This window comes from Python bivittatus, unplaced genomic scaffold (genome assembly GCF_059951505.1).
Source record: "Python bivittatus isolate LINGU-HERP-01145 unplaced genomic scaffold, Pbiv_v1 ctg000980_np1212, whole genome shotgun sequence".
In the NCBI taxonomy this organism is placed as follows: Eukaryota; Metazoa; Chordata; class Lepidosauria; order Squamata; family Pythonidae; genus Python; species Python bivittatus.
In genome coordinates this window covers 4,873,296-4,889,267 of record NW_028277125.1, presented here as the reverse complement: position 1 = coordinate 4,889,267, position 15,972 = coordinate 4,873,296, and the positions used below count along the sequence as shown (strand labels likewise).

Sequence of the window (15,972 nt, the reverse complement as noted above, 5' to 3'; positions counted from 1 at the left end):
CCACAAAGGTCTTTACGGGTAACAAATTGGATATGAAAGTTTAAAATCTCTCATTAACATAAATGCATTTGTATATATGTCCCAAACGATGTGTTTTGTGTAGAGGGGAGTGTTTTTGTTTCCTTTTCTGTTTGAATTTATTTTTGTTGCTGTGTTCCTCTTTTATTTTTAGAGCTTTGTTGACCGCTATATGTTTACAGAGAGTAACGGGAGTCATTTAATATGGACTGCAGTGCATTAGCACACTGTGTTCATTTGGGCTTCTTGCTAAGTGTGGAATGCACCTGCTGACCCCTTTCTTTCTCTGGCCTGTGCAGTTAGCACACAATGGTTGCATGTTAGTTTAGGGCAGCGTTTCTCAACCTTGGGAACTTTAAGATGTGCGGACTTTGGGGGAATTCTGGGAGTTGAAGTCCACGCATCTTAAAGTTCCCAAGGTTGAGAAACACTGGTTTAGGCCCCGAGCACAGGACACACTGTGCTTGCTCTCAGACCTTGAATGTAGCGATGGATTGTTTATACCAGTGTTCCTCAACCTTGACAACCAGAAGATGGGTGGACTTCAACTCCTAGAATTCCCCAGCCAGCCATGCTGGCTGGGGAATTCTGGGAGTTGAAATCCACCCATCTTCCGGTTGCCAAGGTTGAAGAGCACTGTCAGAGCCAGCTGTTTGCCAGCTGAGGGAAAGAACTGGCAAGTGAACATAAGGACAAATTGGTCCTTTGTGTAGGAAAAATATTTTCAGCACAATGAAATATTTATCTTTCAGAAAGTTAGGCATGTAGCAAAGAGATGCTGGAGCAACAGTCTTATCACAAATTAACACTGATAATATCAGGCGGCTGCATTTTCATTTATTTATTTATGAAAAGACCTCTGTTCCACATAACTTCAAACAACTCAAGCCGTGTATATAATAAAGGAAGAGCTGAAATTGCCTCCCTTTCAACAGTATCTTTGGAAGTCCACTTGTCTGAGTGCAGGAGGACTTGGTTCTTAAGTAAATCTCCACAGGATTTTGCTATCCATCTAGTGTAGTCTTTCCTTCAAGGAGACATTGACAGCTGGTGGCCTGAGCCTAAAATGCTTTATGCTCAGTGCTGCAGTGAATGATCTCATCATCCACTAATGTTACATACAGTAATTGGATTCTGTTTAATGTGTATTAAATATTTGGGCTGTCAATCGCGTTACTTTCTAGCGTGCTTCCTCAGGCACTAACTTTTTTTTCCCTTTTGCCGGTCCAATCTAGGGGAAACTTGTTGGGATATGTGGCAGCGTGGGGAGTGGGAAAACCTCACTCATTTCAGCCATTTTGGGACAGGTGAGATACCGTTACTTTTTTAAAAGCATATTTTTTCTAAGCTGTTGGTTCTTATTTCCTTGCTTGTTCTTTGGCTGTGACAAAAGATGCTGGTTGACCACCTTCCCTGGATTGACTCTTCTTGTTCAGTGAAATCAGGAAGAGAGGATGCGATCAGAGTGCCTTTTGGGTCCTCAGGATTTGATAGAAAATTCTGTACAAAATCTACTTCAGATTTTTTTTAACCCTGTTTTTAAGAACCATATTAAAGTTGACAGCAAATCAGTTTGGTTTTCCTAGTGCCATTTGGCAGACATAACTAATTATATTCCGTTGTGAAATTCTCCCTCCTCCCAAGCCTTGATAGCACAAGGAAGCTACCTTCCCTTTAAATTGTAAGGACCAGATGCCAAAGTTGCTTCCAGCAACTGAGATGCAGCAGTAATGTTGTTTAAATCTCTCCCAGCTGAGTGTGCACAGCTGCACCAGTGATGTGCTGGCCAGCCTGGGAGAGGCTTCTTGCTTACTTGCAAATCATTCACTCTTACAAAGTATGGGAGCGTCATCCTGTGGCCCAGGTGACCCATTGCACTGCCTAGCCTGCATGCTGATTGGGGAGGCCTCGGTCTAGGCGGAGGAGGTACCTGGTAACACCACACCCAGAGGGTGCTTTGGCATGTGGTGCACCCCAATCTACTAGCATTTCCAAGCTTGCTCTTTGGGCTGTGACAGTGCTTTGAGGGAATGCCATCTGCAGAGAATCCAGGGGCAAGCTTTCTTTGTGATGGCCCCCTTCAATGGAACAGCCTGTCTCTGGATATCTAGTCCTCCACCATCTTATTGGGTTTCCAAAGGGCTATAAAGATGCGGTTCCACAGGAATGCATTTTAGGATGTCGTAGTTTAGTCTACCTCCAGAATTGGGGGGGGGGAGGGAAAGAAGAGTCTGAGAGGGAGGGGAGGGAATTTCTGTACAAGACTTTGGGGCAGTATCATTGATAGACCTGTTTCTGCTGTTTCAGATGACTTTATTGGAAGGCAGCATTTCCGTCGATGGGACATTTGCCTATGTGGCCCAGCAGGCCTGGATTCTCAATGCCACACTTAGAGACAACATCCTTTTTGGAAAGGAGTTTGAGGAAGAAAGGTCTGTCAGTTGGAGTTTCCTGCACTTGCTCTCTGTGATACAGGTGGGGAAAGGCTGCTGGGTGGAGGCTGTTCCTGAACTGATCTTGCAGCTGTTTTGGATGGACAGCTTGTGTCTGGTAATGAGACTGTGATTCCATGTCTATACTCCCCTTACTGTGTGAGCGTCCTGCTTTTAATCTTGGCTGGCTGGATTGAAATAGAACATTGAACCAGGCCTTGTGTAACATAGAGCCATGTTTTAGCATTAAGTATACGAGATTCAGTGAGCCTGAACTAATACTGGAGCCAAGTATCTTCCGTCCTCCTTTTCAACCAGGAGAAAATCTTTAAACCCTGATTTTCTCCAGTTCCTGGCTTATTATTTCAGTACAGTACATCATAGGAATTGTGGTTTTAACCAAACTAGAGCTGCTTACCAAACCAGAACCAATTCAGTTGTTCAACAAAATGGAGTAGGTTTTCAAACGCTATTTTTGGGCATAGATAAGAATTTGGTAGGAATCACTGAAAAACCAATGAGAATCCATGTGGTGTAGTGTTGAAGGTATTGGATTAGGAGTGAGGAGGCCCAGTTTCAAGTCCACCCTGAACTGCAGAAGCTCCCTGGGTGACTGTGGGTGAGTCATTCTTTCTCGGCCCAGCCTATCTTGCAGGATTGTTTTGGGGAAAATAGGTCTTGTACTGTCTTTAATATAAGCCCTTAAGAAATAAAAATATTAAATACTAAGTCAGATCTAATGATAGTTTGGTGTAGTAGTTAAGACACCAGGCTAGAAACCACAAGACCGTGAGCTCTAGTCCTGTCTTAGGCACAAAGCCAGCTGGGTGACCTTGGGCCAGTCCCTCCCTCTCAGCTGTAGGAAGCAGGCAGCGGCAAACCACTTCTGAAAATCTTGCCAAGAAAAACTGCAGGGAACTGTCCAGGCAGTCACCAGGAGTCAACACTGACTTGAAGACATGCACCCAAAAAATCAGAGCTAAACTTGGCAGGATTTTTCCTCCTTGGCTACATAAGGGGACGGAAGAGAAATATATGTAATGCCAAATTGTAATACAGCATTAGGTAAGAGGCAGCCTGATAACTATATCACTGAAAATGCAATTGACTTTACAAATCAGTTTTTAGCCAGTCACTGTCTTTGGTGCCCATTGTTGTGCTTGCCAGGCACATATCTATGTCAAAGCAATTATTTAATTGGCCTAACAGTCACAATTCTACCTGGGGTGAAACCAGATAAATTTCTAAATGCCCCAATGTCATAGACGTATGTCTGAGATGGATGTTCTAAATCTGCCTTTCACTCTTTGAACAGGCCCTGGGAAATGCTATGGGGGAGGAATTACTGTCCCAATTAACCTGGAAGTGTTCTGTTGTTAACTGCTTTTTAAAATATGTGTATCCATCTATACATATATATTTAGGTACAACATGGTGTTGAATGATTGCTGTCTCCGGCCTGATCTGGCTATCCTGCCAAACGGGGATCTGACTGAGGTAAGAATCTTGCTTGACAGTATCAGCCCACAATTCTAGGAGGCCCATCTGTGGAAGGAAAACATGTGACATACTTGGGCATTGATGAACAGCTTTGCTTGTTAACTTCATTACATCTTTAATTGCTCTGAATATGTAATAAGACTCTAAAATATAGGAGCTGTTTACCTTGCCATGTCATTAATGATTTCATGGTTAATTAACAAAATAACAATCAGGGCAAGTACATCTGTGTTGTACTTCAAGGAGAGAACTCTCAGACTAGTGTTGTGCCCACCGTTGTGTTCCTCTCTGCACAAAAGGTAGGTGCCTTTAGTGAGTGGTGAGTTTAGTAAGGTATTTGTTGTTAAAGGAAAGGTTGCTTGCTTGTGATGGAATGGAATTATGAAGGCTAAGCTCAGGGAGATAAATATTTTCTTAGCTCACCAGAACCACATGGGAGGAACAAGAGGATGAGACTGGCACCTCCCTGAGGAATTCACATGATGTCAGGCCTAGCCCAAGGAACTCCAAGAGACAATGCCAATTCAGTCCAGCTATGTTTATTAGCTACAACCTGTAGCAAGAATCTTCCCAGACTAAAACCCCAGTTCCCAAAGTCCTCCAGCCACAACAGTGTGAATTCCTTAGGGAGGTGCCAGTCTCATCCTCTTGTTCCTCCCACGGGGCTCTGGCGAGCTAAGAATATGTTTATCTCCCTGAGCTTGGCCTTCATAATTCCATTCCATCACATTGCTGGAAGGAACGGGTTCTACTTCTTGTTTCAAATTAAGTTCAATTGATGGGAATATTGTATAGGGCTTTTTGAATGGCACCCGCTAGATTGAACAATTTCCTCCCAAAGAAGCAAGGGCTAACTCCAACTTTGTAGGTGTTTAGGTAGTAAAAAAATTTCTTCTTTAAATGTGTTTGAAATGTTTATTTTACCCCGTTCAGCTTTTTAGGACGATGGTTTTCATTTCATTGTTAATTTCTTAGGGTCAGAAGGTAGTTGAAGAGACTTTCCAATAATTGATTAAACGCAAGTGAGTGTTGCTTGGATGTACTCTCTGCTTCTCATCTCAATTTAATTGCAAAATCATGTAACTGTATTGAAATCAGTGGATGCCCGTCCACTGATTATTGTTGCTGTTCTTTTAAATGGGTATCTGCTGTTTCAGTTAATTATATTTTACGTTTCTGTTGTTTTTAAATTTTATGTTAAGAAGCTTTGTCTCAAAATCCTTTAAATACACATTCTTTAAATAAATAACAGGATGGATACATTTCAATAGGCTACACTACTAGGTAGTTTGACCCTGTACGGAACTGAGTTTTGAATCTTTGCTTTCAAATTCAGTAAATGGTTTCAGGTTAGGCCTGAGTTATTTGAATCCTGTTCTATTTGAACGCTGCTTTGAATCTTTGGACAAATGGCAGTATTGATAAGTAAGGAATAAAAAAGGTCTGCTGTGCCTTAAGTGATGCCCAAACAAATATTTTAACAAGGCATGTTTTATTCAGATTGGTGAGCGGGGTGCAAACTTGAGTGGGGGACAGCGCCAGCGGATCAGCCTTGCCCGTGCACTGTACAGCGACAAGAGCATTTTCATCCTTGATGACCCCCTCAGTGCCTTGGATGCCCACGTTGGAAACCACATCTTCAACAGTGCAATCCGGAAGCACCTAAAGTCCAAAACAGTTATTTTTATTACACACCAGCTCCAGGTACCCTGACAATGTCTGCTGCTGCCCTGTTCTGCTCAGGATTTTATTGGCTGAAAAATGTGGGTGATTGGGACTTCTGCTGTCCAGAGTAACTCTTAATTTGGCATGGTGAATGGGTGGCCATACTGAATGAATGAATAAATGAATGATCAGTCCACCTCACCATGAACGTTCTTCTTCTTTTAATTGGGCTTCAGTACCAGTATAATTGGGTTGCTGCTTTACAGAGAAAATAACTGCAGAGGATTATGACGTAAGTGTATTTGAGAGTTGAAAGCAGCAAAGAGTGAGAAGGAAAAGCAAATAATCTGTTTACTGATATAAAAATGTATATTCTGTACTTTTGGTGCATATGGACTGCTTATATCCGAAGTTATCATAGGGTGGAAAGGTGGGAAGAATTTTTCGATATGATAAGAGGCTATAGGAGTGGGTGCTTCCAAGTTTAGAAAAATCTCGTGGCTTACTTAACATGAGCATGAAGTGCTCTGCTGAAGAGACAGAAAGCTGGCTCAAGATGAAGAGATGAAAATATTTCTTTTGTACATAATCCAATGTGTTATTCATCTCTTCTGCCTTGCAGGACTGTGATAGTGACTAGTATAAGAAAAATGAAAATGGGTGGGATTTAGGAAGAGTAAATCCCGTGGCGCATGGGAGTTGCATGGTGAATGGGTGGCCATACTGAATGAATGAATAAATGAATGATCAGTCCACCTCACCATGAACATTCTTCTTCTTTTAATTGGGCTTCAGTACCTTGTGGATTGCGATGAAGTGATTTTCATGAAAGAAGGTTGTATCACAGAGAGAGGAAGCCATGAAGACTTGATGAATCTGAATGGTGACTATGCAGCCATTTTCAATAGCTTGCAGCTGGGAGAAACACCACACATTGAGGTATTTATTTCTGTGCTAGGATTCTTGCCCTAAGCAAAAATAAAGTCATATGTACATTATCCTAAAGCCCAATAATGTATTATTACAACCATTCCTGTAATAGCAAAATTACCATATCAGCTTGTAATGTGTCTTCTGGACCAACCAGGTTTCCACATGCTTGTGAAAATCTGACAAGAAGAAGGCTGGGTAAGCTTCTGACTTCTGGGAATCACCAGCCAGCGCTGCTAATATTTTTATCTTGCTTTTGGCCCTTCACTTGGCTCTCACAGTTGTGCATATAAAAGAACAAAGATATGATAAACAACCGTTCAAATAAAACAAAACATAATCCATGTTTTTACTCAGTGGCTGGCAGAAAGAGAGGGAGGTTTCTACTGAAGCCAGTCTTGAAAATGGCAGTCCTAGTATATGGGACATCCATTTATGAAGTCTTTAGCCATGACCTCCCCCCCAGGCAATATGCTTATGAAGTTTTCCTTGCAAAGCTGAGGTAGGCTGAATCTCAGTTACCTCCTCTCCCTTTTGCAGATTAACTTAAAGAAGAATGCAAATAGCTCATTGAAAAGACACCCGGAGAAAGGCACCAAAACAGGATCTGTGAAGAAAGAGAAAGTAGTCAAGAAGGAAGAAGGTACAGGTTGTCACCCAAAAATACAAATTTAATTTCTACCCACCTTGTGTGTATGCAAGTATTCTGTTACAATTCAGTAGGTTCCAGATGATTTTAGTGGATCTGAGCTCAGATTAGGTCTTGCCTTTTCTTCACCCTCAAAGACTAGTGCTAATTTTGAAGCAGTATGCTTCCTTGAGAGTAGTTTTTCATCTACAAGATGAGCAAAGGATTCCAAGCAAGAACTTAGAGTAATTTAAGTCATGATTTCCCAAGTGTGGGAAAATTTAACCAAAGTTTAGTTCTAGCCTATTAGGAGATTTTGGTTTGCTACATTTGTATACTCTCCATGTATATAAACATTTTCAGAGAACTTTGTATAAGAATTGCTTAGCAGTACATCTAGTATAGATTGCATTTGTTGAATTCTGTCTGCTTATCCTCCTCCTCTGTCCATATGTGTCCTTTAGTTCAGCTCATGCAGTTGGAAGAGAAGGGCAAAGGTTCTGTCCCCTGGTCGGTTTATGGGGTCTACATCCAAGCAGCTGGAGGCCCAGTTGCCTTTCTGATCATCATGGCACTCTTTATATTGAATGTGGGCAGTACTGCCTTCAGCAACTGGTGGCTGAGCTACTGGATCAAACAAGGCAGTGGGGTAAGAGTAACAGTATCTTTGAATTGCTGTTGGATTAAGAGAAGTCCCAAGATCACTCTTCTGTTGGCAAATAAGTAAGGAAACAATATTGTTGTCATGTGCGTTAACTGATATTGAACAAACGGTGTGGCATTAGCAGTACGCTGGAGCTAGTATCCTGGTTCACAGAACCAGTGCACGGCACCAGGACAAAGCAGCCTATAAGCGAACGCTTTAAAGATTTCTCTTTGTAGGATCTGTGGTCCAAAAAGGAAGACTTCCCAAGAAAACTGGGAGAACTGCATGATAGACACAGCAGACTTTATTGTCTAGTTAAATCTTTCCTGACCGAACAGGCAAAGCCCAGTAGTAGATGTTTCCCAGTCATTTTTCTCATGCTTTTTAAAAATTCAGAATCTTTGAGAAACCTTTTCTTACTAATTTGTTTAGACTGCTTTGAAAATCATTAAACACCTGAGGTGGAAGCCACACATCCTTTTTATAGCCTTGGTAATGGACTGCCTCCTCAGTTTGAAGGTGGTGTCAGCAGCAAGGCCGTCTATACGTTGCCTATAGAATATGCTGGCATCATGTGCTATAGTCACATTGACATGGAGACAATTAGTGCATGCCATGCTGTGTGCATGAACAGTCATGTTCATTTTGTGCACAGTGCAATATGCTCTGAGACTCTGCTTTTATCTGTCTTCACAACATGATGGTACATCATCACCACCACGTCTTCATTCTAACTGAACAAATGAACATGAACACATGTCAGTAAATGTTAGGTTGCATAGTAATATTACATACAGTGGGGCAAAAAAGTATTTAGTCAGCCACCAATTGTGCAAGTTCTCCCACTTAAAAAGATGAGAGAGGCCTGTAATTTTCATCATAGGTATACCTCAACTATGAGAGACAAAATGAGAAAAAAAATCCAGAAAATCACATTGTCTGGTTTTTAAAGAATTTATTTGCAAATCATGGTGGAAAATAAGTATTTGGTCACCTACAAACAAGCAAGATGTCTGGCTCTCACAGACCTGTAACTACTCCTTTAAGAGGCTCCTCTGTCCTCCACTCGTTACCTGTAGTAATGGCACCTGTTTGACCTTGTTATCAGTATAAAAGACACCTGTCCACAACCTCAAACAGTCACTCTCCAAACTCCACTATGGCCAAGACCAAAGAGCTGTTGAAGGACACCAGAAACAAAAATGTAGACCTGCACCAGGCTGGGGAGACTGAATCTGCAATAGGCAAGCAGCTTGGTGTGAAGAAATCAACTGTGGGAGCAATAATTAGAAAATGGAAGACATACAAGACCACTGATAATCTCCCTTGATCTGGGGCTCCACGCAAGATCTCACCCCGTGGGGTCAAAATGATCACAAGAACGGTGAGCAAAAATCCCAGAACCACCCGGGGGGACCTAGTGAATGACCTGCAGAGAGCTGGGACCAAAGTAACAAAGGCTACCATCAGTAACACACTACGCTGCCAGGGACTCAAATCCTGCAGTGCCAGACGTGTCCCCCTGCTTAAGCCAGTACATGTCCGGGCCCGTCTGAAGTTTGCTAGAGAGCATTTGGATGATCCAGAAGAGGATTGGGAGAATGTCATATGGTCAGATGAAACCAAAGTAGAATGTTTTGGTCTAAACTCAACTCGTTGTGTTTGGAGGAAAGAGAATGCTGAGTTGCATCCAAAGAACACCATACCTACTGTGAAGCATGGGGGTGGAAACATCATGCTTTGGGGCTGTTTTTCTGCAAAGGGACCAGGACGACTGATCCGTGTAAAGGAAAGAATGAATGGGGCCATGTATCGTGAGATTTTGAGTGAACACCTCCTTCCATCAGCAAGGGCATTGAAGATGAAACGTGGCTGGGTCTTTCAGCATGACAATGATCCCAAACACACCGCCCGGGCAACGAAGGAGTGGCTTCGTAAGAAGCATTTCAAGGTCCTGGAGTGGCCTAGCCAGTCTTCAGATCTCAACCCCATGGAAAGGAACCCCTTTGGAGGGAGTTGAAAGTCCGTGTTGCCCAGCAACAGCCCCAAAACGTCACTGCTCTAGAGGAGATCTGCATGGAGGAATGGGCCAAAATACCAGCAACAGTGTGTGAAAACCTTGTGAAGACTTACAGAAAATGTTTGACCTCTGTCATTGCCAACAAAGGATATATAACAAAGTATTGAGATGAACTTTTGATATTGACCAAATACTTATTTTCCACCATGATTTGCAAATAAATTCTTTAAAAACCAGACAATGTGATTTTCTGGATTTTTTCCCCCATTTTGTCTCTCATAGTTGAGGTATACCTATGATGAAAATTACAGGCCTCTCTCATCTTTTTAAGTGGGAGAACTTGCATAATTGGTGGCTGACTAAATACTTTTTTGCCCCACTGTAAGTTTAGCAAAATCTCCTGCCAGTCAGCATGGCATTAATACTTTGCATTTATACAATGTTCTGAACATTCAGATTATCTTTTTGTTGTAATATTTGCATCAACCCTGTAAGATAGGTCAATATTATAGTCAAATAAACACGTAACTTATTTAAATTGGGAAGATTAATACACGGTTGATTGGGAAAATTTTTAGTTAAGCTGATAGTGATCATGTGCATAATTAGTTTGGAGATCCAGTAATCAAAATGTTAATAACTATCTCTGGGGAAGCTTTAATACTGGAGTGGTACCAGGTTTCTGAGAGACAACTATGTTGGTCCTGTATTTAGAAAGAGTTAAGGAAAAGGATGGAGAATGCTGTAGGTTCTAATAACACAGAATGTTCTCAAGTTAAAACTTGAGATTTGACTGATCTTAATATCTTTGACTGATATTGCCAGTCAAAATATGTTAGAATCAAGTGGGTTTTATAGTAGTGGAATAATTAAAAATAAAATGAAACTAAGGAGTCTATTCTGATTTGGTGGTTTGGCTTAAATAAATGTCCTGAAGTAGTCAAGAGCCTCTGACTATTAAATTGAAACTGTTGCTCTCGTTTAAAACACGGTTTATTCTAGAAGGGCAAGTTTGAGTGGAGTTCCATAGTGTGAGGAATATCAGTAGTAGTCATCTTCAACCTTAATTCTTCTAAGTATTCAGGCAAAATCATGGACAAGATATTATGTGCAGATTTCTTAGCCACATCTGTGAAATGGGCCAGTGTGTATCCTATTTCTGTCTTAACCACAAAATTGGTCTTTGTTTTTTTTTTAAAAAAACACAGAACACTACTTTGATGTTGGGGAATGAAACCATGGTGAGCAACAGTATGAAGGATAACCCTCATATGCGTTACTATGCTGGCATTTATGCACTCTCAATGGGCATCATGCTGATTCTGAAGGCTGTTCGTGGGGTTGTCTTTGTCAAGGTAGGTATTTGTGCGGGGAGGAGAGAACAAAATAATTCCTCTCTCTTATCTTGCTGTTCCAGACAGTAGATTGTTTCAGTGAAAGCAGCTGCCTTCATTTCCTGATTTCTCCTTCCATAACTTGGTGTCATCTCAGAAATATGTTGGAAGATTTTCGTAGCATATTTCTTTTCACCCTCTTTCTCTTGGTGGCTTCTCTTGCATAGCAAGGGAGGAAGGATACTTCCTGAGGACTGCAGTCCCTTCTGATTTGTGAACTTCCTTTTAAAACTCCTAAATGCCTAGTTCCAACAGTCCTCTGTTACGGCCACTACAGGGGACGTTACGAGCCTCATCCAGGCTGCATGATGAGCTCTTCCGGCGGATTCTTCGTAGCCCAATGAAATTTTTTGACACCACACCTACAGGACGGATTCTCAATAGATTCTCCAAAGATATGGATGAAGGTAATACACTCTCATTTAGTAATCTGTTTGTGCTAATACAGTCTGGAATCTCCAGAGAAAATGACCAGCATGAGCAACCCCAGACTGCAGAACTCCATGCTAAACAAGTATCTGCTTTTTAGCCTCTTCAGTTTCTTTGAGTTTATTGGGTTCTTCCTACAGACATTTCACAGTAGGAAGAGAAGAAAACTTAGATAACACCAGGAGCAACTGAACCCTGAGCTACATTATTCTTTACTATAGCATCCTTTTGATTTGTCTGAATGTTATGGAAACTACAAAAACCTGTTTATAAAATGGGCTCTTCCAAGTCTTTTGCTAACTCTGATAGTGAAATTAGCAAGCCCGGGAAAAGATACGAATTGCTCAGAAGCAGAAGGTTGATATTGTGTATCACAGCAGTTCTTGTGATGTCTACCAGAAGTTCAGGGTGAGCATTTCTTGTAATCGAGCTTGCCATCTAGGGTTTTCAGGTGTAATCTGGTATATACAGTGGGGCAAAAAAGTATTTAGTCAGCCACCAATTGTGCAAGTTCTCCCACTTAAAAAGATGAGAGAGGCCTGTAATTTTCATCATAGGTATACCTCAACTATGAGAGACAAAATGGGGGAAAAAATCCAGAAAATCACATTGTCTGATTTTTAAAGAATTTATTTGCAAATCATGGTAGAAAATAAGTATTTGGTCAATATCAAAAGTTCATCTCAATACTTTGTTATATATCCTTTGTTGGCAATGACAGAGGTCAAATGTTTTCTGTAAGTCTTCACAAGGTTTTCACACACTGTTGCTGGTATTTTGGCCCATTCCTCCATGCAGATCTCCTCTAGAGCAGTGATGTTTTGGGGCTGTCGCTGGGCAACACGGACTTTCAACTCCCTCCAAAGGGGTTCCTTTCCATGGGGTTGAGATCTGGAGACTGGCTAGGCCACTCCAGGACCTTGAAATGCTTCTTACGAAGCCACTCCTTCGTTGCCCGGGCGGTGTGTTTGGGATCATTGTCATGCTGAAAGACCCAGCCACGTTTCATCTTCAATGCCCTTGCTGACGGAAGGAGGTGTTCACTCAAAATCTCACGATACATGGCCCCATTCATTCTTTCCTTTACACGGATCAGTCGTCCTGGTCCCTTTGCAGAAAAACAGCCCCAAAGCATGATGTTTCCACCCCCGTGCTTCACAGTAGGTATGGTGTTCTTTGGATGCAACTCAGCATTCTCTCTCCTCCAAACACGACGAGTTGAGTTTAGACCAAAACGTTCTACTTTGGTTTCATCTGACCATATGACATTCTCCCAATCCTCTTCTGGATCATCCAAATGCTCTCTAGCAAACTTCAGACGGGCCCGGACATGTACTGGCTTAAGCAGGGGGGTACTGCAGGATTTGAGTCCCTGGCGGCATAGTGTGTTACTGATGGTAGCCTTTGTTACTTTGGTCCCAGCTCTCTGCAGGTCATTCACTAGGTCCCCCCGTGTGGTTCTGGGATTTTTGCTCACCGTTCTTGTGATCATTTTGACCCCACGGGGTGAGATCTTGCGTGGAGCCCCAGATCAAGGGAGATTATCAGTGGTCTTGTATGTCTTCCGTTTTCTAATTATTGCTCCCACAGTTGATTTCTTCACACCAAGCTGCTTGCCTATTGCAGATTCAGTCTTCCCAGCCTGGTGCAGGTCTACAGTTTTGTTTCTGGTGTCCTTCAACAGCTCTTTGGTCTTGGCCATAGTGGAGTTTGGAGTGTGACTGTTTGAGGTTGTGGACAGGTGTCTTTTACACTGATAACAAGGTCAAACAGGTGCCATTACTACAGGTAACGAGTGGAGGACAGAGGAGCCTCTTAAAGAAGTAGTTACAGGTCTGTGAGAGCCAGACATCTTGCTTGTTTGTAGGTGACCAAATATTTATTTTCCACCATGATTTGCAAATAAATTCTTTAGAAATCAGACAATGTGATTTTCTGGATTTTTTTTCTCATTTTGTCTCTCATAGTTGAGGTATACCTATGATGAAAATTACAGGCCTCTCTCATCTTTTTAAGTGGGAGAACTTGCACAATTGGTGGCTGACTAAATACTTTTTTGCTCCACTGTACAACACCAGCATGGTGCAGTGGATCAAGTGTTGGTCTAGGACCACAGACCCAGGTTCAAGTCCATCCTCAGCCATGGAAGCTCACTGACTTTGGGCCAGTGTGTTATACCAGCTTACCTCACCAAGTTGTTGGGGATAAAAACTGGAGGAGGGTGTGCTATGTATGTCATCTTGAACTTTTAGAAGAAATGCAGGTTATAAATCTAAGAAATAATATGATGAATGAGGTAGTTATTTGGTCAACTCACTGATGACTTTTCCTTGAAGGAAGGCTAATGTTTGTCCAATTGCATATAGCTCTTAGTGAAAGCATTTGAAGGTGTTTACCACTTTGGGCAAGACTTCCTAAAATAATGATAGCCAGTAGCCATTGGCACTTGGGTGGGGCTGGGAATCTGGCTACTGAACACTTCTGAACAGACCAGTTGATGAAAGCAGAATAGAAGGAGAAGCCTGAATGAATCTTAGGTAAGCCTAACGTTTTGGCCTTATATAGGGGTAGATTTCTCTCCCTGGACAGAGAGAGCATAACAAGGTGCTGAACCCCCTGTGTTGTGTATATACATAAGATACTATTGTTATATTTTTATCCCACCTTCTTTATTTATAACTCAAGTCACCCAGCTGGGTTTCTTCCCTGGGGGAAGCTAAGAACTCACATTCTCCTGGTTTCTAGGCCAGCACCTTAACCACTACACCAAACTTGGCTCTCTATATTCACGTGGGTGAGAATTTTAGTGTGCCCTAATCTGCTATCTCTGTCCATCTCCTCCAGTTGATGTCCGCCTGCCATTTCAAGCTGAAATGTTCATACAGAATGTCATCCTGGTGTTCTTCTGTGTGGGAATGATCTCTGGTGTCTTTCCATGGTTCCTAATGGCAGTGGGGCCCCTTGTGGTCCTTTTTACCATTCTGCATGTTGTATCTAGGTAAGAACAACAATTGTTCTGGGTCATTTAAATAGGTGTTCCCCTTGGGGCCTTCCATAACCCTGTGCTGGAACAACTTCATTGGTTGCCAGTTGCCAGGTTGCTGATACAGGTAAATAAAGCATTGTATGGACTTACAGGACTGCTTATTCTCATGAAGTCTGACCTGCACTTGCGTCATCAGTGAGGCCACAGGTGTATTTGATATCTCCTGTAATTTAGAAGAGAGTTCAAAATGCATTTCTTTTCCCAGGCAGTTGTATGATACTGTTTCTGTTTTATCTGTAATAGTTTAATTTTGTTTAAAAAGTAATTTATTTTCTATACCCTGTTAGCTCCCCAGTGCAGTTAAGGAGATGAGCAGCATATAATTATACATAATAAAGAAGTGATTTTAAACAGGTTGGAGGGCCAGATCATCAAGTTAGAAGGGACCACAGAAAGCTCAGTGCAAGAGTCCCCCCCCCAAATTCCAAATGATGGCTGTAAACCTCCATTGAATGGGAGCCAACCATGTATTTGGGTAACATGTTCCATTGTCAAACTGTTTTTACTGTTAGGAACATTCTAACATACTATCAGAATCTACCAAGTCATTATTCTGTGTGCTGCGCTTTGGTATGAGGTAAAACATTGACCTTTTATGTGGTATCCCTCTAGGTATTGGAGGAATGCAATTATATCCTCCTTCGGTTGTCTTTTCGCAAGGCTAAACATATCTGTCAATCTTTCTTCCATCTTAGTTTCTTCAATCTTAGTTTCTAGTCCCATAATTATCTTTGTTGCCCTTCCCCAAACCTGTTCCATTTTCTCTAAATCCTTCCAACAGTGTGGTGCCCAGAACTGCACACAGTCCTGAAGGTGGGGTCTAACCAAAGGAGAATAAAGTGGAACAATTACTTTGATTGCAAGCTATTGGAAATGCTTTGGAAACTAGTTCTGTTGAGGCAGAACTGTGCCTCCCTATATTGTGCCTCCCTATATTGCTGCACATCGTACTGCTGGCTTATATTCAGTTTATAGTTATTTACTATTCCTGGCCTGTTGCAAAGCCACAAATCCCCCAACTCTTTACCTGTTGTTGTTGTTGTTGTTCAGTCGTTAAGTCGTGTCCGACTCTTCGTGACCCCATGAACCATATTGCGCCAGGCCTTCCTGTCCTTCACTGCCTCCCTGAGTTTGCTCAGTTTCATGCTTATTGCTTCAGTGATGCTATCTAACCATCTCATCCTCTGCCGTCCTCTTCTCCTTTTGCCTTCAATCTTTCCCAGCATCAGGGTCTTTTCCAAAGACTCCTCTCTTCGCATTAGGT

The 15,972-nt window shown here is 41.9% G+C and overlaps 1 protein-coding gene across 6 annotated transcripts in view; it reads left to right on the top strand.

Annotated features, from left to right (window-relative positions):
- Positions 1 to 15,972, top strand: part of ABCC5 (ATP binding cassette subfamily C member 5) — a 64,280-nt gene that overhangs the window by 34,571 nt on the left and 13,737 nt on the right. For 4 of the 6 annotated variants that reach the window (XM_088132435.1, XM_088132434.1, XM_088132438.1 and 1 more), the window contains 10 exons: positions 1,254 to 1,325; positions 2,326 to 2,450; positions 3,875 to 3,947; positions 5,451 to 5,654; positions 6,411 to 6,554; positions 7,086 to 7,194; positions 7,638 to 7,822; positions 11,048 to 11,194; positions 11,511 to 11,640; positions 14,507 to 14,660. In XM_088132435.1, the coding sequence (XP_087988561.1) occupies positions 1,254 to 1,325; positions 2,326 to 2,450; positions 3,875 to 3,947; positions 5,451 to 5,654; positions 6,411 to 6,554; positions 7,086 to 7,194; positions 7,638 to 7,822; positions 11,048 to 11,194; positions 11,511 to 11,640; positions 14,507 to 14,660 (1,343 nt within the window). The remainder of the gene's footprint in view (positions 1 to 1,253; positions 1,326 to 2,325; positions 2,451 to 3,874; positions 3,948 to 5,450; positions 5,655 to 6,410; positions 6,555 to 7,085; positions 7,195 to 7,637; positions 7,823 to 11,047; positions 11,195 to 11,510; positions 11,641 to 14,506; positions 14,661 to 15,972) is intronic. The other 2 variants (XM_088132436.1, XM_088132437.1) reach the window with 1 other exon arrangement.